Genomic DNA, 21,904 nt, shown 5'->3' with positions numbered 1-21,904 from the left:
TTAGATTATTAATACTGAAGCATCAGTGTTAGAGCAGCATGTTACTGTTGTAGCTGCTGGAGGTGGAGCTAGTTTAAGATGATTAATGGGAGAGAAAAGAAAAGAAAAAAAAACTTCTGAAGCACACATTTTTTCAGTTTTTGGAGTTTTCTCTCATCTTAGATTTTTGGGAAAATATTGGATCATTTATTGAAATTAACTATGTGAGAAGTTTAGAGGGAAAAATCACTATTTTGTGGAACTGTTAACAACTCATAGACATCTGAAATGTGACCCCGACAACACACAGCTTTTTGTAAGACGTCAAAAGACAAAAAGTTTGGAAAACACTGGTTTCATCTTTAACAATGTATTGTATTTTAAAAGCTTGTTATGTTATCCATTGTGTCAAATCTTCATCTGAAAAGTAACTAAAGCTGTCAGATAAATGTAGTGGAGTAGAAAGTACAATATTTTCTTATTGTACTTTACACAAGTATTTTGGTTTTCATGCTATTTTATACTTCCACTCTACTACACATCAAAATTGTATTTGAGTTCAATATGTTATAGAGACGTTGTTTGTCAATGGTTAACCTCAGCAATGGAGAAAGTGCCCAGGATCCCAGGATGTCTTACACTGAAAGTGTTTATTGAAGCTTGATCAAGGATAATCAAAGTATTAACCATCTGATGCATGATGCCACCATGATTCTGAAGAAACTGTCCTCCGTGGGTTGTCTTCAAGCCTTCACAAATTTGTGAAATTTTGACCATTTGTATAAATGGTCAAACTCAATGCATCTACAGTAAAGGAATTAGCCTGTTGGTTTGTTATTCTACAAACAAGAAAGCCCAGTTACCCATCTGTGGGGTTAGGGAGTCAGACAGTCATGTCTTCTGACCTTGGCTGCCACAGCAATGCTGTGCTACGGTTATCAAAGTGACTCCTGCATTCCGCAAAACACAACAGACAGCTGCCTTCACCGTCTCAAGGAGAAAATCAGTATGTCTCTCTCCCTTTACTGTGAACTCAAGGTCCATGCTTGACCCTAAATATGGAAAATTCCCTATCACAATAAATGTTCGTAGTTACTTTCTTAGACTGCTTGTTAGCATATGATGTCATGTGAACATTATCATACATTAGGGAGTCATGTTTCTGGCTGTGTGGCAAATGTAAGTCTAATAGTCACTCTGTATTTGCTCTGTATTTGGTCTCCACCAACTCTTGAGGTAAATATCTACTTGTCGCTAACCATGTCTGAGCATATTTTTACACCTTTTTTACTGGAAGCAGCTGCCTTCTTCGGCCGGAAACAACACAATGAGAACCAAAACAGTAAAGTTGAGCTGAAATGCTCTATAAAGGTGTAAAGCCAAATGGAGCTGCAGAGTAGGGTGATAATTCTCTGTATAATTCATCACTATGAGCGAAGCCTCTCACATTACTCATTGTCTCTTGATAAGTTGGTACTAGGAAAATATTGAGCCACTTTCAAGAACTGCTTCCTGGAAACCTTGGTAATAAAAAGGCTGCTTGTGAGCACATAGTGTAGTTAATATTTGCACACACACACACACACCACACACACACACACACACACACACACACACACACACACACACACACACACACACACACACACACACACACACACACACACACACACACACACACACACACACACACACACAAATTCAAGTATCCAGTATGTTCACAAAAACAAAACACACACATTTTCCACATTACTGGCAAGATTGTTTATGATGTGCTTGTCCATTACCAGTAATCATCAAAAATGTGTGTTTGAGAGAGAGAGAGAGAGAGAGAGAGAGAGAGAGAGTGAGGGAGGGAAAGATGTAAATAATTTGATTTAAATGAGAAAGGTGAAGCTTGATGTGAGCTTTTCTATCTCAAATTGTCTATTTTTCTTTGTATGTTTGGCCAGTATTTCCTGGGAAACAGCCACCCCCCCCCCCCCCCCCCCCCCAACCCCAACCCCCAACAAAATCAACAGTTAAAGCCAGTTGACCAATGTAGACACCCAGGTCGGGTCAATTCCCGGCACCGGAACTTCTGGCTCGGCTGGGTGCTCCAATGAACACAAATGTCAGTTTTCGTCGGTGGGAAGCTGTTGAGGATCATGTTCTTGTTATTACTGGTTGGTCAGGGTGCCAGGGTAAGGATCTGGAAGAGTGAGCCTGTGCACGTTTCTCACACTGAGGTAAAAAAAAAAAAAAAAAGAAGAAGCTGCTGGAGACTCCATTCAAAGACGATTGACTGTCTACACTCAAGAATACAAGAACAATGAGTAATGGCAGTGACTGTTCATATTCTGACTCATAATTTGTCTCTACATCAATTCACATTCATAAATTCCCTCATCAGTCATTAATACATATTTGATTAATCTTATGGATTCACAATCAATATTTTATGCTCCAGGAGAACATTTTATAGAATATGATGAAAACAACAACATGTTTGAATGCTGATTTTTCTTCTTTTTTTTTTAAATTTTATTAAACACACGTCAAACTTGTACATTTACATATATAAAAATGTGTATCAGCTGCATAAAAATGTAAAAACTGATGTATTTTATTTCCATTTTTTATCCTATAGGTCTCATTCAGAAAAGTCTGGCTAAAATAAATGTTTTATGGGCTTTTTTACAGCTCTCAAATGTTTAAAAAAAAAAGGGTCAAATTTGACCCTGAACAGTATGTAAGGTTTAATGGTCTCGGGTGCATAACACAAAATCCTGGAACTAAAGTTACAGAAGTAGAACTGTATCTAATTGGAAATAGGAATTGATCTGTCCAGTATATCTGAGTATATTGTAATAATGTACTATTAGACTTTGGCTTTACATTTTCCTTCAGGTACGGAAGATATAATGTTTTTAGGCATTACAGTAAACAGGGCTGGTGGGTAAACAATGACACATGAGTTGAATGGGTTTTTTTCCCCAGTATGTTCACTGGGGAGTTACATTGCTCTGTTTGACGCAAGGATTTATTGATTTAGGCTTTGTCAGACTTGCAGGAAGCAATCAAGAGGTGTTGAATTGATGGAGTGGGTGACTGATTTATTCATTCATTGAGGAGACACTCCACTGGATTGATGGGATCTTAATTTGAGAATTGATTGCTTTGTGTCTCTCTGTGCATGGACTACGTTCCTTCTTCAGATGCTGCTGGCGTTTGGAGGGCAGGGTCATACAGAGTGCAGCTTGACCCTTTCGGATGGCAGCCCTGCACCTACTGTACAGTCACAGGAAAACCATTACCAATGGACGCAGTATACTAAAGCAAATCTTAAGTTCTCACAGGAATATCACAGGAATTTCTATTTTTCTTATTGTCAATAATGTGCAAAGCCAAACCAACGATGAATCAATCCTATTGTGCGCGTATCCAAAGCTTGACACATCTTCTTCCTCTGTGCCTCTGTAGACCTTCATTCATGTGCAAAAACTATTAAAAACACTGTTGCATTGGGTGATATGTTCCTTCACCCCAGGGCTTATGGACACGTTAGTTTGTTTAGAAGTGGCTCCAAAGAATAATAACCTTCAAAACTAATCACCTTTTCAGTCTCCAGAGCATACTTCCATGTATAGCAGACGACATGGTTGCATTTACAGTGCTTTGATAGTGTTTTGTGCTACGTACAACAGTACGTACGACGTACAAACTCTTGACTTTCTATTAGTTTGTTAATTTCTCAAAGAACATCAGTACAAAATCAAGAGGCACAGAAAGCTAACAAAGTCTGTAAACAGGACAGCCTTACACAAAACTGCTCTGAAAACTACTGGAAATGTGATCACTGTTTTTAAGATTTTGGAACCATTTCTAAATTAACATGATCATAATCTTCAGGGTGGAGGAACATATCAATGATGTGGCTTACTGATGTGTCTCTAATAGTTTTTGGACAATAAAGGCAGTCAACAGCACAGAGGAATACGATTTATCAGACTGTGGATACAAGCGACACTTACTGTATATGTTGGATCAATTCATTGTTGGTTTGGCTCTGCATGTGTGATTTATTTATTGACAACAAGAAAAACTTGGAAAATCACCGGCTATATCCTTTAAGGTACAGCCAGAGGCCAGAGTGTTTATCATGTCCAGCTTGAAAAGCGTATAATTGACATTCAGTGTCATGGATCATTAAGCACCGGTGACATCTGAGTGTGTCAGTATTGACGCTCTGACACACAGAATGCATCTACGTATGTGCACATGCATCCATGTGTAAAAAAACCCACACACATTAATGTCTAGCAAATAGCCTCCTTGACCTCTATGTGTAAGAAGCTGCCCTCGAAAACATACACATCGGTACGTGTTGGATTCTACAAGGAGACACAGGTTTGAATTTAAATTCATTTATTACATAAAGTGAAAGGTGCTGGCAGAAGTCTTGCTGATATCTCCAACCTGAGTTCAATGTAGTACCTTCAGGCTTGTTTAAAATGCCAAGGACCAAAGAGTGCAAGTGCAAGAGGTCAGTGATATCAATCAAACTGTTGGTACCTGTTTAGTTCTTTTCCCATGGGGATTGTGGCTTCTTCCAGCATGAATTGTGCAGAAGGCAGAGAGAAGCACCATAGAGGTACTTCCAGTCCATCACAGGACTGACACAGCTATGAATGAAGTTAATCATGACAATGGCACACACAGATGCAGATGTTCTCTATAATGTGCTTATTGTCTACTTATTTACATGAGCTTTTAGGCATAAAATAGATCAGAACAGAACAGGGGTTTCTCTCGTTCTATTTTTTTGGTCACATATTACATACATACACACGCACACACATCCATCGCCTCTTGCCTGTTTCCATGGAGACACCATGTGAGCTGTTTTTTTCCACTAGGATCAGACCGTCTGTCTTGATCACAATACACGTGCACACACGCACACACAGCCCACAGTGATTTTTTTTTTTTTTTTTTACAAAATTCTTTACTACAATGGCTGTGTGATACCGTCTCACACAGAACTGATCCCTACATGTACAAGGTTATATTATATTAATTACGATCTACAGGTCTTAAATGATGCCTATAACATCCTAAAAAACAACTGGTGAAGTCTCTCTCTTAAAGCAACACTATGTAACTTTTTGTTAAAACACTGGTGCATTTAATTCTGTTGATATCTGAGAAGTGAAGGTACAGCACTATTGTAATGTGAGGGAATAGTATTCAAAGGGGAGAAAACTTCTAGCAGCACATTTTTCAGAGCAGCAGCAACAGTGAGCGCCCCATCTATATAGTTTCACCTTCATAGACACACAGACGGAGCACTCACTGTCGCTGCTGCTCTTCTAAATGTGCTGCTCACACTGTGGTTTCAGTCTAAACAGGGGTTACTGTTGTGACATCCGTTACTGGGTTTCTGGCTGATCTTATTTCTGTGGGTGCCATGCCATTGGTACGACAGCTCATTATTGCAAAGCTCAAATAGTTCAAAAAACAACCCATTGGACTAAAAGGCCATAAATCCAAATAAGACAAAAGTCCACTGCTCCAAAGGCCAAAATGCTCTCTCTTGACGTGCAACTGATCATCTTAACCCAAACCCTGATCATTCCCTGACTCTAACCAAGTGGTTTTTGTGCCCTAAACTTATCCAGACCTGTCCAACCACATGGTGGCATATCGTAAAACACAATGATTTTTTAACAAACACTTCAAAATACACTGAAAGACAACAGAGATAGCACAATCACAATGCCAAACCATGAATAATGGCTGAGTGTCATTAATGGTTATCAGATACTGATAGTCTTTATTACTTGAGAAAAACAGACTTTTTATATATTACTGGGATCTTTTGGTAAATTTGGCAGCATGTTTAACTCAGCAGAACTCTGATTTAATAAATCAGGAGTTATATAAATGTGTAAGTGTGTAATGTGTGTCGTTAAGTCAGAGGAGCATTATCCGGGAAACATCGCATTTATTTACTTTACATTGAACTAAAATAAATACAGAATTATGTTAAAAGGACTTTAGGACTCATACAAAGTCATATGTTATTATTAAGAGATTACTGGAGATTTTTTATTTTTTGGTTTTATTTCAATTATGTAATATTATTTTGGTGGCACAGTAAACAGCTATGTTAAGGTATAACTGTTAACAGTTAAATATTTGTGATATGGAGTAAATGGGCACAACTGTGAAAAAAACAGTTTGGGTCCTTTTAAGATTTGTTTGATGACTGCAGCAGTCAGTGTGTGTTTAATAAAGGTATTGGGGATGAAAACAAAGTTCAAACATAAAACATTTGAGTGAACTGGTTGAGGTAAGCTATCAGGGTGGTGGTCATCCACTCTGGCCTGCTTCTCTCTTTGGTCTACAGGATAATATCTGATCATGTTTATTTAAAAAAAAAAAAAAGCTGTTAGGCTTCCCCACCCTAATACACTTCCCCTCCAACTCTGGCAACGTACTTATTAGTTATAAGAAAATGAATCTATCGTTTTATATTTGTGCCTCATTCTTGAGCATGCAATTAAATGTTTTGTCAAGATTTTTTGCTGGCATATGAATTACAGTTTGGAGAGAAATTAGTATCAGTTACAATTGTATCTGTTTTGTCCTCAATTAATGTATTTGCTTTTGCTCTGAGTGCTCTTATGTTTGCCTCATCATGCAGTAAGAAAGTCTGAAATACTGAAAGATTTCTTACTACTGGTTTCAGCAAATGCACAACCCCCCCCCCCCTTCCCCCACAGCCAGTTAGTAATCAGTTATTGTGTACCTGAGGTCTGTTCCACAAAAGACATTTGCAAGCAGATCTCGTGATTCACAAAATATTGTCACTCACAAATTGCAGATACATTTATGAGTCTTACAGCCTCAGATGTTCATGCATGGGTTAAACATATGGTCCCTCTTTTGATTAGTAAAACATCTTAAAATTCATCTCATGTTGCAAGTCACATGTTGCAAATTTGGTGAAATGGGCCCAAGGTTCCAGCTTTCATTTACATAATGCGCATAAACACAAGGCTCAGCTATACCATTACAATTTAACAACAGCTCGCAGGCATGTAGACGCATCTCAGAGCTCCTCCAACGAGCACACATCATCACAGATCAGCAGCCACGCATATGCTGCTCACTCACCCCTTCGCCCTTTTTCTAATCAATGTGTGAAAGCATGCATGTTTGATTGTGCCTGTATTTCGTAACATATGAGAGAAATGTGAAACATACAACATTTCCATTTTCAACAACACACAGTAATTGCAGAGGCCAGCATCTCCTGAAAGAAAGCACAATACCAATAGGGCTGTAATGAACCATTTCCATCTATTCAGCACACCCACAGATGACAGCAGCAGCTCAGAAAAAATGTGTGTGCGTGTGTAGCGAGGGGGGTTCTGCTTTATTTTTACTCTGATGAGACCTGCCAATTTTGTTTTGCATTTTTCTTATCCAATCATTTTGATTTTAGGTCACCCTGTACTGATTGGTTCTTTTCTAACTGATACGTTTTGATCTGCTCTGCGTGGTAACTCTGCTTTATTTGTTACACACACACACACACACACACACACACACACACACACACACACACACACACACACACACACACACACACACACACACACACACACAATAGCACGTAATATACAGCACATGCAAGAAAATAGGATTACATAAAACTGTCCTATTTTATCCAGAAGTCCCCTGAAATTACATGTTGGGTTTTCTCTTTCTGTAAATTATATTTTATTCTTGTATATTTTCCTCTATTCTATTCACCTTCAAAAAATTTACCTAACTATGAATTCCAACAGTTTTCTTTATTTTTTCCACAGGGCAATAAGTGAACCCAGAGTTTTGTCTTAGCCACACTTAGTTACAGCATAAATCTATAACTTGGTTTCAAGTATGAAAAAAATAAATAAGTGAGTCCCACAGAGTGCTGAGTGGACTGTACTGTATACAATTTGTCATCATTTGACATAAAATTGATAAATGCATAAAATAATCTGCATGACTGCATTTCCCCACACAAGTGAAGGTAGTAAGTTATCTTCGCTCTTTCTTTTTGTCTTCTTACTATGTAATCACACTTTGTTCTTATCACTCTTTATTATTCCACTTCTTCTTGTTGCACATACCGTACATTTTTTGGCACTGTTTAAAATAAACAGTCACAGACTGTGCAAATTGTTAGGTGAGGTAGATGAGATAATGGAACAATATAAAAAAGCAATGCTCAGCAAAAACCTTTTGAATATCCCTCACCCACTGTACGTTTGTAGTAAACATACTGAGCATATAGACAATTCAGAAGTGGATCATGCTTTTCAAAGTTTTTATGGAAATTGGACTACTAATATCCACTGTAACAGAAAAAACCCATAATGTGGGAGCAAGTTACAAACATTTCATCCTTACAAGGTCTTTGATACCAAAACATACTGAAGGTTCTCACGGGAGTTTTCCTTTAAATTCTATTATGTCTCTTTGTTAAAAAAGCAACTTAATTAATAAAAGACTGACAGAAGCAGATCCATTCTCAGTAGGCACATAGTCAGTGGTTTACTATGATCAAGACACGTTAGTATTTTCTGCATAAAGGTGAACATGTGAATGACTTTCTTAGGATAGTCAAAATGCAATTCATACATTAAGCAGAACAACAGTAGGCCTACAAATGCATCAGTCAACCTGGGGAGACCACTCAGCAATTTCACCTACACTTCAACTACAGAGACGAACAGAGACGCTCTCATGGCTGAAGTGGATCGCACCATTAGTGCTGTCAGTGATCATCAGTGAGGAAAGCAACAGGAGTGGCAGCCGTATCAGTCTTGACTTCCCACTGCAAAATACAAACAGTACAATTATGAGGATATATCCAGAAGAAAGTTGCAAGTCATATACGCTCCTCAAACACTTTAAGGGTAGGCTTGTATTTTTATTTTGTAACACTTGCATGGTTATATGTATGATGAGAGTTGCTTGTTCCTGTAATCATTCTTACTTACTGTAATGACTGTGTAAAGGTGCAGACACACTGGATCCATTGACACATGTCAATTCAATGGATTCCATTAATTTTGTATGGTGAGCAGTGGATCCGGCCACGTGGTGCATGATGGATACAGCACGGCAAGATGACCGACAGCTTCCCATATCTGAATTTACATAATCACCACTCAACCTCTCTTTTATGCAACTGAGTCGATCTAGTGTAAGGCACCAGGCTCACAAAACTCAATCAAATTGTCAAAATATGCAATGTTGATCAAATATTAATCAAGACTCTGTTACTGCATTGCCTGAGGCTTTCTTTACTGGAAGTGGAGTCAGGGACTGTGTGCCGCTAAGAGAAACTCAATGTTTACTCCCTGAACCATCATACACCTGTTTATGTTGCCTGTAGAATCCTGAAATACTATACTAATAGAAAGGGAAGCTCTTCAATATGTGAAAGCTGACTGATGTAAAGAAAAACAGATGACGATATTAAGAATCAGAAAGAAGAAAAAGAAGAAGAAAAGGCAGGAGTTCAAGATGGGGGAGGAACTGAGGATTGAAACACTAAAGGAAGAAGAGGAGACATCATTGCAGGTTTGACCAAAGATAAAAATGTCCTGGAAATACATTAAAACCATAGAAGAAGTGCTGTCAGATGAGAACGCATCTTTCCTGGTTGAGATCGACATGTAAACGAAAGAAACTCAGCGCCCCCTGCCTGATGATCTGAAAGCAGGTCTCAAGGTTGCCAAATATTTGGACAATATGACCTTCAGTATCTGATACAAATCAAGGAGATACACTTTTCTAATTCTGGAGCCCAACATCGTGCCCATCCAGACCTCCACCTGTCTCTCAGCTGTTGACCAGTGTGAGATGTGGACTAGAACAGCCTCTTGTTACAATGCCAGATGGGTTGGAGCGGCACGTGCTGCGTGCATGCTGGTCTTTGAGGGCTTCAACTCAGGGAGCAACACCAGAGATGTGGAGGTGTGAGACAATCAAGTATGGACACTGGGTGTGAGATCAGATGCCTGGAGGATGGGAGATATACAATACCATCTGGATTATGGATGGCTGTTGGAAAATTAGAAGGTCAAAATGATTATGGATGACTTGGTGATCTTTAGAGTTGCAATGATAATTGATTAATTGGCAACTGTTTTGATAATAGATTAATCAATTCCAAACTCTTTGATTCAAGCCTTCAAAATGTGAATATTTTGAGGGCTGTCATTATTCCTCTATGACAGTAAACTGAATATATTTGGGTTGTGGACTGTTCGTCAAGACAAACAAAGACATCTGAGGACATCGCTTTGGGCTTGTGATATATTTCGACATTTTCTGACATTTTACAAGCAAAACGATATATCAAGAAAATAATCGAAAAATGAATCGATAATGAAAGTGATTGTTAGTTGCAGTTCTAGTGATGTACACTGTTGCTATGGATTTATATTGACCCCCCCCCCAGCATAGAATAGATAAATAGAACAGATAATATCAATTGAAACAAGAATGTTGAAAATTAAGGTTATTTGTAGAGTTATATATGCAACCTAAACACAATATATAAAGAACAAATACATAAAAAGTGCAGAGAGATGTAGGCCTTGATGACAGCAATATGGGGGAGTTTTTAATAATGATAATTGTACATACAGAGATGTGAACATGAGGCAGTATTAGTAATGTAAAGCATCCTGTTATCTCATCTAAATCAATGCTGTTAAAGAAAAAAAGGATGTTTTCCCCTGACCAAATGAGTGGTGGCAGGAAGTTTGATCTTAAATTCCCACGTTTTCACTATTCTTCTATTTATATATGCTGTACAGATAACGCTATGATTGACTGTGGGTTTTCTTTTCTTTTTCTTTTTTTTTTTGGGGGGGGGGGCGGTATTTCTCTACCATGCTGTAGAAGTGCCTTTATTTGTCTCTCAAATGTTAAGGACTGAATGTTATGTTCTCTAAATCATTTCAAATCTGTATATGTTGTTGAGCCACAGTTGCCTTAATAAGACTATTTTAATGGACGCCCACCTAGAGCCCGGTTCTGCCTGAGGTTTCTTCCCATTACAGGGGAGTTTTTCCTCGCCGCTGTCGCCAAGTGCCTGCTCATGTGGGAATGTTGGGTCGCATTAAATTAAATGAAAGAGTACAGTCTAGACATGTGAAAAGTGGCTTGAGATGACTTTCGTTGGGATTTGGCACTATATAAATAAAGACTGACTTCCACCCAGATAAAACATCATCCTATAACCAAGTGTGGTTCATGTTTGACTCTAACTTATTTTCAATGCTTATTTTCAGTGTCATGAATCAGGGGACACATAGGTCTATGGTAACTTGTGTTTTTTCTGTAAAGGCCACTGCTGAAGCTCAAACATAAAAACAACTTCAACATGAGCTTTTCTTTGCAATAGAATTATCTTCCTGTTTAACATCTCAAGAGAGCTGCCTTTCATTTTAACGTCCTGTATTCAAGGTTGTGACTACACTAAAAAAGGTTGAAAGTCAGTACAAGTGTAAATATACAGTCACCGGCCACTTCATTTGTTACACCTGTGAAATCTAATTCAACCCAGTGCAACAGCTCTGCTATAAGTTTATACATTTTCAGTTTTTTTCGATATTGTCAGAAAGGTGATAATACTACTTTATGTTTATTATTGAGGTCATATAGTGGGTGATATTGGTGTACTAGGGTGCATTATATTGAAGGTGTTACTAATATTTTGCCTCCCTTATATATGTTAATGGGTGGACATAATATAAGGGAACACTGTAATGTAACTGTAATGTTCTTGATCTTATTTCCTCCCATGAATTCAAAATAATTTGAATATTTCCATAAAGTGAATACTGTCCCTTTTGAGCTGCCGTACACAGGCGCAATGATATAACCGGAGCACTTGATCAGGTGCCTGTCTGCCAAAAAAGTAGTACAGTGGCAAAAATTACAGAAGTAGTTGGTTTAAAAAATAACAGATTACTTTTTTGGAAAATGTAACTAAACAACTGAGTACTTAAATTAGGGACCCAAGTAGTATACTCATTCCCCAACATTGTTCATAAGTAACTATAATTTAACTACACATTTTATCTCAGTAACTATGATGGATTACATTTCCATTTATGTTAAATGACTTAATGCCATTACATGTACTCCCTAACACTGTGTGCATACTATTTTAAATCTCTGGTCTTTTCTTGAGATTTGTCTGCATCCTTCCTGTCAGCTGCTCTGCAATATATCACAATACTACATTTATTTTGTAATAAATTACTTAACGCCATTACATAATTAGTTACTCCCCACCACTGTGTGCACACTATAGTTTTTAATCTCTGGTCTTTTCTTGAGACTGGTCTGCAGCTGCTGTGCAATGTATCACAATACTACATTTATTTCTATCACTACTTTAATTTATGATATTTTTAATAAACCAGGTGCATTGTATAAACAGCATAAATACATTAATATGAGGCTAGTAGTGAGAGGTTATAACACACCCTACTGTCGTAAAAGTGTCGTGCAACACCATGACGACGACAGCTAAATCGCTTTACGGCCAGGCGCTGTTATGCATTGACTGTGCTGCTGTCCTTGTAGCGATGTGGAGAACATGTGAGTAATTAAAGATGTTTCTTGGCCACGCAGAAAAGTTAATACAGCTGTTTTTAGCCTGACTGTGTTTGGATTCAGTGGGGTGAAGCATTTGTACACATGAGATCGGAAGGTGTAGCTCAGTTAATGTGTAATTAATAACTAAAAGCTCATTGTTACAGCATGCACTTCAGAGGTAATGTTAGGTAAAGTGACTTTTAGGTTATGTTAATGTTGTTTTCTGCGTTTTTCACTGACATTAAAATACCTAGAAGTGGTGATTGGCATGTAGAGTTACTGCAAGGATAGATTGAATTCGTTTCGCATTTTTTGGCACTTATGATGTAATATGTTGCATATGGCTAAGTCCATTCATATATTACATCTAAACTAGGAGTGACTCACATAACAAACAAATGTGGACTTCACAAAGCCTGAATAGACAGATAAATTCAGAAAATTGTCATGAACTGCATCTTTAAATACCTGGATAAAGCATCACATTATAGTAAACTATTTTGATACATATCATCCAGCATTACCTGAGTATAACCTGATAGTTGTTGCTCATTTATAAGAAGATGAACCATGTTTAAATAGCACTTTAATCCAAAGCGCTTCACAAAGTCTCTCATTCACACACACATAGTGATGACTTATGTTAAAGTCATTTTCTGTGTTTTTCAGTGAAATTAAAATACCTGGAAGCAGTGATTGGCATGTAGAGTGACTGTTCGGCTAAATTCAATTCGTTACTATGAGGAAACCTAAAATTGTTGGCACTCATAATGTAACTATATAACGCAAATGGCTGTTAGTCCATTCATACATTGACTCACATAGTGACTCACATAGCTGTAAAAAACAAACAAATGTGGACGTCTGGATCCATTCTGGTCATTTCATAAAGTCTGAATAGACAGATAAACACTTAAAACTTACCAACATCCCAGGCGTTACATCAAATTATGTTTGATAAACTAATTAAATAGACATCATCCAGCATTACCAGGGTTATTACAGTTTTTATTTAGTTTATTTCAAGTTTAGTTTTAGTTAGTTTAACAAGTGATTAAGTAGTTTTATTTTGAGCAATTGACTAGTTTTAGTATAGTTTTTATTCAGTTTTAGTCTTAGTTTAACTTTTTCAGGTATGAAAAGGAAAGCCTTGGTTTGTAGATGCTGGAAAGGATGAAATAATGCATGACACCAAATATGGTTTACCAAGTCATTGTATATTAAAGGTACCATATTAAGCCATTTTATTATTTTATTCTTTAACCATTAACACAATGCTCAACCCACAGCAGAGCTCAGTAATTACCACCTGGAGCTAAATCAAAAGCAGAACTTTAAATGGTCTGCATTGATATCCAGATGAAGTTGTTGATAAACCAAAAAACAAAACAACTGGGGATTGAACCACCAACCCTGTAAATAGTGGATGACTCGCTCTTCTACTTCCTGAGCCACAGCTGACTGATTTTTCTTTTACGGATATCTTTCGATGTGCTGTCCCCATCTGCCTTGTTCACCTTGAAGCCACAGTGAGCTAAGATTGTCATGGTGAACTGTATAACTGAAGCTAACGGTCCATTGTCTGTGATGAATGGGCAGTCACAGAGGCCAGGTGGTTAAAAGAGGATTTTCTCTCAACAGGATAACACATTTTCTAGTATTCTTGAGATAGAAAACTCTACCTAACCTCTTCCAAGAGGAATCAACAAAGCATGATGTTTCTATTTAGAATTCATTCATCTCTAACATGCAGGCCTGTTTGTATATTCATAAACCTTCTGTCTGTCTGTCTTCTTCATAGATGCCGCCTACTGAAGTCCGCAGCACCTAACAGACGCAATATCAGTCAAGAACAAAAACAAAACATGGCGTCTCGCTTCCTCAAGTTTTCCGTGCTTCTGCAGAAGTATCGGACTCCAGTGCTCATTGCAAGCTGCGGCGGGGTTTTTGCAGCCAACATGTTCTACCATGTTTTCCCTGACATGTCCTACCGGCAGCTCTATCAGGCTTGGTACAAAGGAGAGCAAGTCACGCTGTCGGAAAAGTTAGAGGATGTTTTCCAGCAGGTAGTGCATGAGTGTGTGTATGTGTGTGCAGTAGTGTCAGTGTTTTTATTCTTTATTCTCTCTCTGTACTCGAGTTTACATTTGGATTTTTAATATTTTTTGCAGAAGGTTCATTTGGGATAAAACATCTAAATCCCTCTACATCTACATCATCTTTATTGACAACCACAGAACCATTAAGAAATACTGTATCCTCTACCCCAGTGGTCACTAACCCTGCTCCTGGAGAGCTATTGGCCTGTTTTTTCTCCCCACTCTATCTCACCTGATTATAATAATTAACTCGACATCAAGCCCTTGACAAACTTCAGCTGCTTGATGTCGAGTTAATTATTATAATCAGGTGTCTTAGAGAGGGGAGATACCTAAAACATGCTGGGCAGTATCTCTCCAGGAGCAGGATTAGTGACCACTGCTCTACACTCAGCTACACCTCCCCTTTCGAAGTTATTGGAAGTGTCATTTTATGCATGTACAGTATACAACATTTTACAGTAATTTAAGTAATAAGAATAGCTGAAGAGAAGTACAAACCATTCAGTTTAACAATTTATAGTGCACACAAAGCATTCATAAAACAATAAATTCTTAATTCATGGAGGAATAATAACAAGGTCACAATGTACAGTGACAAAAAAGTGGCATAAAATTATATAAAAAAACATTTTTTATGTTTTATGTGTCATTTGCAGGTGTTGAAGGACTATGGTGTCAGCTCAACCAAGAGTTTCTCTGCCTTTGCCTCTTTTGGGTTCCATCCAGTTGGTGCCGGTGTCCCGTGGCTTCCTGCGGGAGCCCAAATTGGCATCCCGGCTAACTTCAACAGCACGGTCGATGACCCGAGCGGCATCACAAACCGCACCATTTTCATCAACGGCAAAACAGTGGAGTGGGACAGCGATACTGGCGCTGCACTGAAGGATGCACTTCTGTTTTCTCCAGAGGCAAAGAAATTCTCCATAGCGCGAGAGGTTGCCCGCTTGCAGTCTGGTGGACCAATTATAAGTGGTGCAGTTGCCCCAGCCTGTCTAGGTGGGGTTTGGGTGTACAGCGTGGTGCTGAAACAGGTGTTTGGGATCCACACTGGGCCTCCGCTGCTCCGCGGGGCTGTGAACGCTCTGGCGTTGGGGCTCGGCGCCGTATCCTACCTCCTCATTTCGGATTCTGTCGGTCAGTGGATTGATTATAACTCAGACCGGTGTGCGGCTGGACTGTCACGCGAATATGCCAAGGGAGGTTTAGAGTTTTACGATAAGATTCTGTCCAGAAACAAGACGCTGCGCGCCCTCATGGGGCAGAAGGGAGAGGAGATGTATGCGCCCAGTGGGAACTTGTTTCCTGCTCACCTCCTTCAGATGAAACACACACCGTACACGTCCAGGAGGGAATGGGTCCTCACTATCTTGAAAGAGGATAAGGTTTAAGTAGAAATGGGAGGGAGTCTGTATTTAAAGATGAAAAATGTCTCCAGGCTCCATCTGAATAACTGTAATGATCCACTGTAAGCTTTTTCAGCCATCTCTGAAGACTGTCGTAATACATTGTGGTGGGAGGGTGTCTGAGCTTTTTTAAGCAGGAGAATAAAAACCATCCAAAATAATGATCATATTTCGCATAGAAATATGTAATCTCATGTGTGCTGAATGCTACTTTTTGTTCAGTTTGATTTATCATGAAGTGCAGAACAACTCAAATCACAAGACAGTCTTTTGCAGCCAGTGTGACTGTTCACGTATTTATCATAGAAGATTTATGGAGGCAATTGCAACGTACAAATAAACGTTTTTAAAGCTTGTTCAGAGCGTGTCATGAAATATGTTATTGAATAGAGATGAGTGAACAGTGTGTTGTTTTTTTACTAGTTATAACAATGGGAATGTGGTGGTGGTATGCAACATTGCGAATAATGAAGATGACAAAAAACATACATCCTTAGTTTCAAGCTATGCAAATATTTCAGAGTTTTTAGATGTACATGAGATGTTTGCCTCCACCCCAAAATGATGAAGAAACATTGTTCTAGATACTTTGAATAATTCACAAGTTGACTGTGAATGCTTTTCTTAATGGACATTTTTTTTTTTTAAATGAAAATGTTAATATCTCAAGTGGTGAAACCCTGAATTTCTTCACCTTTAGATGAACAATCAACTAAATAAATAAATGGTGAAATAAAATAATACAGGTGAGGTTTTCTGTTGCTAATCTGCAGCAAGGACACACATTTTCATCCAAACTCATGAGTGTGCTTTTGATTTTTAAATGTTTGGCTGCTCCTGAAACAGCAGCTGTGTTACCACTTAATAAAAGGCAGGAAACCACTTTATCTAGGAAAAATATGTTTGATTATTATGGAATGGAATACCACATACAAGCACTGTATTGTTTGTGTTTTAGTGTAAACATGGAAAACCTCTCCACAAAGCAGTTGTATGTAATGTTCATATGTCTAAAGGAAGCCATCATTATGTGAAACTGCTTAATGCACTATTCTCCTAGTACATCTACATAAAAGCTCCATCTCCTCCAGCTCCTCTCTCCCTGTGCTCTTGTTTTTCTATAATTCTCTGTTTGTCCTCATATGAATATGAATAACATGTAATTGTATTCATAAACAATTATCAACAGTGTTATTTTTATGCCTCTCAGGTCAGGAGAATAACCTTTGAGACGAGTAACACTCTTAAGTACCCACACATAATTTGCATGACTCTAGCTAATTTGTTAAATGATAATAATCTTAATATCCATATTATTGGGACTCAGAACTCATCGTATAGCACTCAGGTTCCCTAAGGTCATCTCGCCTGCATATTAACCAGGTTCAGATGTGCTGTTTTAATTACATTTCCAGTCTTGTTCCCCGTGGACTGAACTAAATATAGAAGCATGCAATTAATGTTGATGCAGAAAAATGTACACTGACACTTTTTTTTTTTTTTACATTGTTGTCCTCAGGGAGACTGAGCCGCAGAAGTAGCTACACAAGCAGAATCCAGAGATCCACTGTTTTTTCTCTCCATTATACTGAAGTAAAAAGGTGAATGCTAATATTAAAATCTGGATAAAGAGAGCATACAGTCAAGTAAAACTGATACAGGAACATTTCTTAATGAGGACAGATTAGATTGAGTGTCCTTTAAAGCAAGAATCCGGTCTGTGTTGTTGCCCTTGAGCAAGATGCTGAATTTGTTCCAGCTCCATGGTTATTTAGTCAGTTGTGGGTTTTGACACTCTGCAGTCTTTGTATTAAAAAAAAAAAGCTTACCCAAATACATGAACTACATATTTTTGTTCTATCGGGTCAGACAGTAAAAAAAAGACCAAATCTGGTGTTTTCAAATGTAAGGATGTAAAAAAAATAATGTTGCATATACATAACTGTTGGGACAAATTTCCATCAAAAATAAGAGCTTTAACTGAATTATTCGGTCTACTTCATCATTTCCCCAACTACAAAGTTGCATTTGGACGTGCATATCAACAACACTGTCTCTCATTGTCTTGTTCTCACCACTCCGCTTCATCTGCTTACTTCATTGTGGCCATTCAGAGCCAACCGTACAATAGTCCATTGTTTGTTGCATTGTAGACTGTTTCTTTTTTGTGCCACTTGAGGTCAGTACAGCCCATATTACCACTCTCACAATTAGTTACAGTCTTCCTCTGATAGGATATGTCAATGAAAAGGCTGCAGATTAATTTGGTCTGAATGGACGGGCTCCGACTCAAAGTGAAAGAGAACAACAAAAAAGTAATTTACATAATTATATTCATTTTGAGATTCGTGCAGCAACCTTTGCATAGGGATACTGCATCAGTATCATGAATTCCAACTGCTAATGTTGTGTGTAGATGCTGCAGAAAATAAAATTAAGAAAGTAAAGGATTTTTTTGTATTTTGGTGGCCTATATTAATGTTACATTTACATTTTATGACTTTATTATATCAATTATGCCACACATTTGACTCATACAGAAAAGAAAGCATATTCAAATACAGAAAGTATACAATTTCAAATATTTACCAGAATACATGCAATACAGGATCAGTCAGATTACCAGTCTGTAAAATATAAAATAACTGTCATCTATGGTAATGTGAAATAATTGTTATATTCTGTAATAAACACTTCATTAGGTACACCTGTGCAATGTAATACAACAGCTCTGCCATGAATCCTACTTTACCTTACTATGTACATCCCAGAAACATTGCACACGTATATATCTCAGATTTTCTGCTCATTGCACATTTATCTTTATCTGTATTAGTTTGTATTCTGTATATAATCCCAGGAACTTCTGCATATTGCACCTTTTATATTGCATTGAGTGGTCTACTATAGTGTATAATAATAATAATGGTTCAGAATAAACAATCTATAATTCTATAAGGATCAAAGGATGAAATAATGCCTGACACCAAGGTAAAATTTGCTATGTCTGGTACTAGAATAGAAAAGAATAGATATGTATTGTCATTGTACATTATGCAACGAAATTGAGATGCAACCCCTTATTAGTGCAAATCGATGAAAGTGCAAAGATAAAAACATTAATACTAGGATAACAATATAAATACCAAGCACACACCTCACATACATCATTCAAATAATTGCACAGTCCCAACTGTTATCTTAAGAAGTCAAACTGAACAGAATACAGTAAAAATGTAGGGGTAAAATGAAAAGAAAACTAAAACTAAGCTGAATTTACCTGAAATTCTGAAAAAACAGCGCGCCTCTCTCTCTCTCTCTCTAAGTCCCACCCCCTGTAGCCCTCCGCTTTGCGTCATTACGTCATTACGTCACCCTGCCGAACGCTGCTGTGCTGCAAGGCAGAGAGAGCAGCAGCTGCAGAGAGAGGAGACCGGGGCAGCTCTGACAACAACGAGCAGGCTCATGTTTGGGGGGAAAAGTCAAGAAACGCAATATTTTAACCTTTCTCTCCATGACTCAACATCCTAAAATAGTTCACTTGTAACCTTTTTTTGTGTGTGTGGTGGTTTCTTTTTGTGTGTGTGTGTATGTGTGTGGATAGGCGATTGTATTTTTTTCCTTTTATTGGATTATATTTCTTATTCTCTCTTGTCTGATCTGTATCGACCTGAAATGACTGCCTGCTAGTCGGCCGTGTCTAGCCAATGGTTACTGCTCCTGTCTTCTTGTGGATTATCCGTCGTGGCCGAGGCGGTCGCATGGTCGAGCCCGGTGGAGGCCCCGCTCTGCTGCTGGATGTGGATGTGTGCGAATCGGCGGCGGACTCCCGACTATTACTGATGAAGACTGTGGTAGTGATGATGATGCTCGGGTTGCAGCTGCAGCGGCTGAACTGATCTTAAATGTGTTTGGGGCTTATTATATCGCCCTTGCACATAGCTACCATTTTCCTTTTACAAGGCAAAAAAAAACATTTATTCCTTAAAAACTGGACGCCCCTGGAGCAGTTTATGACGGTAAGAAGAAAACACACTTATTAATCACAGGCCACTTCATTTTTTATTATTTATTTATTTATTTACCCCCCCCCCCCCCCCCCTCTCTTCTCTTCTGCACAGCCGGCTGACATTAGCTGTAGCTTTTAGCTTTAGTGCTGTCACTTTTTTTTCCTATAACCCAAGTTGCTACAAAAAGGCAAATATTGCGACATAACATTGAAATATAGCTGCACCAAAGGACCAGTTTTGTCATTACACTTCCCTTTATTTTAATGCTTTCTCACAACAACATATAAAAACACATAATATGCATTTTATCCTCCTAAACCTTTATCGCCACTGCTTGTGTTTGCTAAAGGCTAACTAACCCATTCAATTCTTCGCACTTTACTTTTACTTTTAACACTAGCTACTATAGAAGTAGTAGATAGAAGTAATCTTAACACATGTGTGCACATTTATTTTCCATTCATGAAACTTTATACTTTATATTAGCTTTTGCATGAGTGGAAATGTCGCTTTATTTGAGTTAAAACAGGCTCATTCATTGTCCCCCCTCTTTTTTAATGACAAGTTGTCGTTCAATGGGAGTCAATGCTTTTAAAAGATGACAGTACTTATACTCGCAAAGTGATAGCTATTTAACCGCTAGTTATTGATTATTTTCTTTTGCAGAGTGTTCGTTTTAACTGAGCTATAAACCACACAGCAGCTCAGCATCGATGAAGCAAATGTGCTCGAAAAAATGCAACTTGATGTGATGATTTTTCATTCATTGTTTAATCTTTTATTGGTTTTAATGTTTCACATCTCTCTCTATATATAATAATGTATAGGTAAGCTGCTTATTGCAAGACCCCTGCTTTTAAATAAGTAGCTTGTGCATCATTAATTGTTCAGTTTTCTCTCTTTAAGCGACATAATTGATATGTAAAGAGCTTCAGAAACGCTGTCGACTGTGTGTGACTGCTGTGTGGTGGTGTTTTTAAGTAATGGATGTTGAGGGTTTAGCTGTGGTTGAAGCGTCCTCCTTTTTTTCTTTCTCGATGACGTAATCCTCCACCATCCGTGCCACATCTTTTTGGGTCGCAATCGGTTCCTGTGCCTCTGCTGCTGCTGCTCAGATCATACATATGGACCCTGCTCTACCCCTGTTTTGTCTAGCCCACCCACCCATCCACCCATCTCTATCTGTCTCGCTGTCTATCTTAACCACACACACATTAAAAAAAAGGATCCATGCTGTATTGGCAGACATGGGGGGTTTGAGTTTGTTAGCATGAAATCTAGTAGCTTTTTCCTAAAATTAGCAGCTTAAAAAGTGTGGTTGGGAGATCTTGATGGATCAGCGAAGGAGGCACCTGAAGGGGGCTTCAGGTGCCTCCTTCGCTGATCCATGGGGGGCCCATATATGCACCCAAACTGCATGACAGCATACTGTGTGGAGTCAGAATTGAGTCTGGATTTGGGGGAGTTTTCAGTTTGTTAAGATTAAATGTAGTAGTTGGGGTTGTTTTTCATGTATTCTCCTAAAATCAGAAGCTCCAAAAGTGTGGTTGGAGATCTCCAGGGATCAGTGAAGGAGGCGCCTGAAGCACCCATATACACTACGCTGGGCTCTTTATTAGGTACACCTGCTCTGCTTTTAATTCAGCTTATTTGAAGTTGTCAGCATTGTCAAGAAGGTGATAATTCTGCCTTATATTTATTATTGAGGTCACATAGTGGGTGATGGTGGTGTATAAAGGTGTGTTATGTA

The 21,904-nt window shown here is 38.3% G+C and overlaps 2 protein-coding genes across 3 annotated transcripts in view; both read left to right on the top strand.

Moving 5' to 3' along the window:
• Positions 1 to 12,610: 12,610 nt before the first annotated feature.
• On the top strand, positions 12,611 to 16,500 carry tmem177 (transmembrane protein 177). Its single transcript, XM_062431907.1, has 3 exons — positions 12,611 to 12,642; positions 14,441 to 14,705; positions 15,398 to 16,500. Exons 2-3 carry the CDS (start codon positions 14,505 to 14,507, stop codon positions 16,127 to 16,129), a joined length of 933 nt encoding a protein of 310 aa, XP_062287891.1. The 5' UTR covers positions 12,611 to 12,642; positions 14,441 to 14,504; the 3' UTR covers positions 16,130 to 16,500.
• Positions 16,501 to 19,584: 3,084 nt separating this feature from the next.
• The window catches only part of ptpn4a (protein tyrosine phosphatase non-receptor type 4a), a 90,835-nt gene continuing 88,515 nt past the window's right edge, over positions 19,585 to 21,904 (top strand). For both annotated transcript variants that reach the window (XM_062431139.1, XM_062431138.1), the window contains exon 1: positions 19,585 to 20,163. The gene's annotated coding sequence lies outside the window, so the exon portion shown is untranslated. The remainder of the gene's footprint in view (positions 20,164 to 21,904) is intronic.

Source organism: Scomber scombrus, chromosome 13 (assembly GCF_963691925.1).
Source record: "Scomber scombrus chromosome 13, fScoSco1.1, whole genome shotgun sequence".
In the NCBI taxonomy this organism is placed as follows: Eukaryota; Metazoa; Chordata; class Actinopteri; order Scombriformes; family Scombridae; genus Scomber; species Scomber scombrus.
Note: the sequence above shows the minus strand (reverse complement) of the source record. Positions and strands in the feature narration are given on the sequence as shown.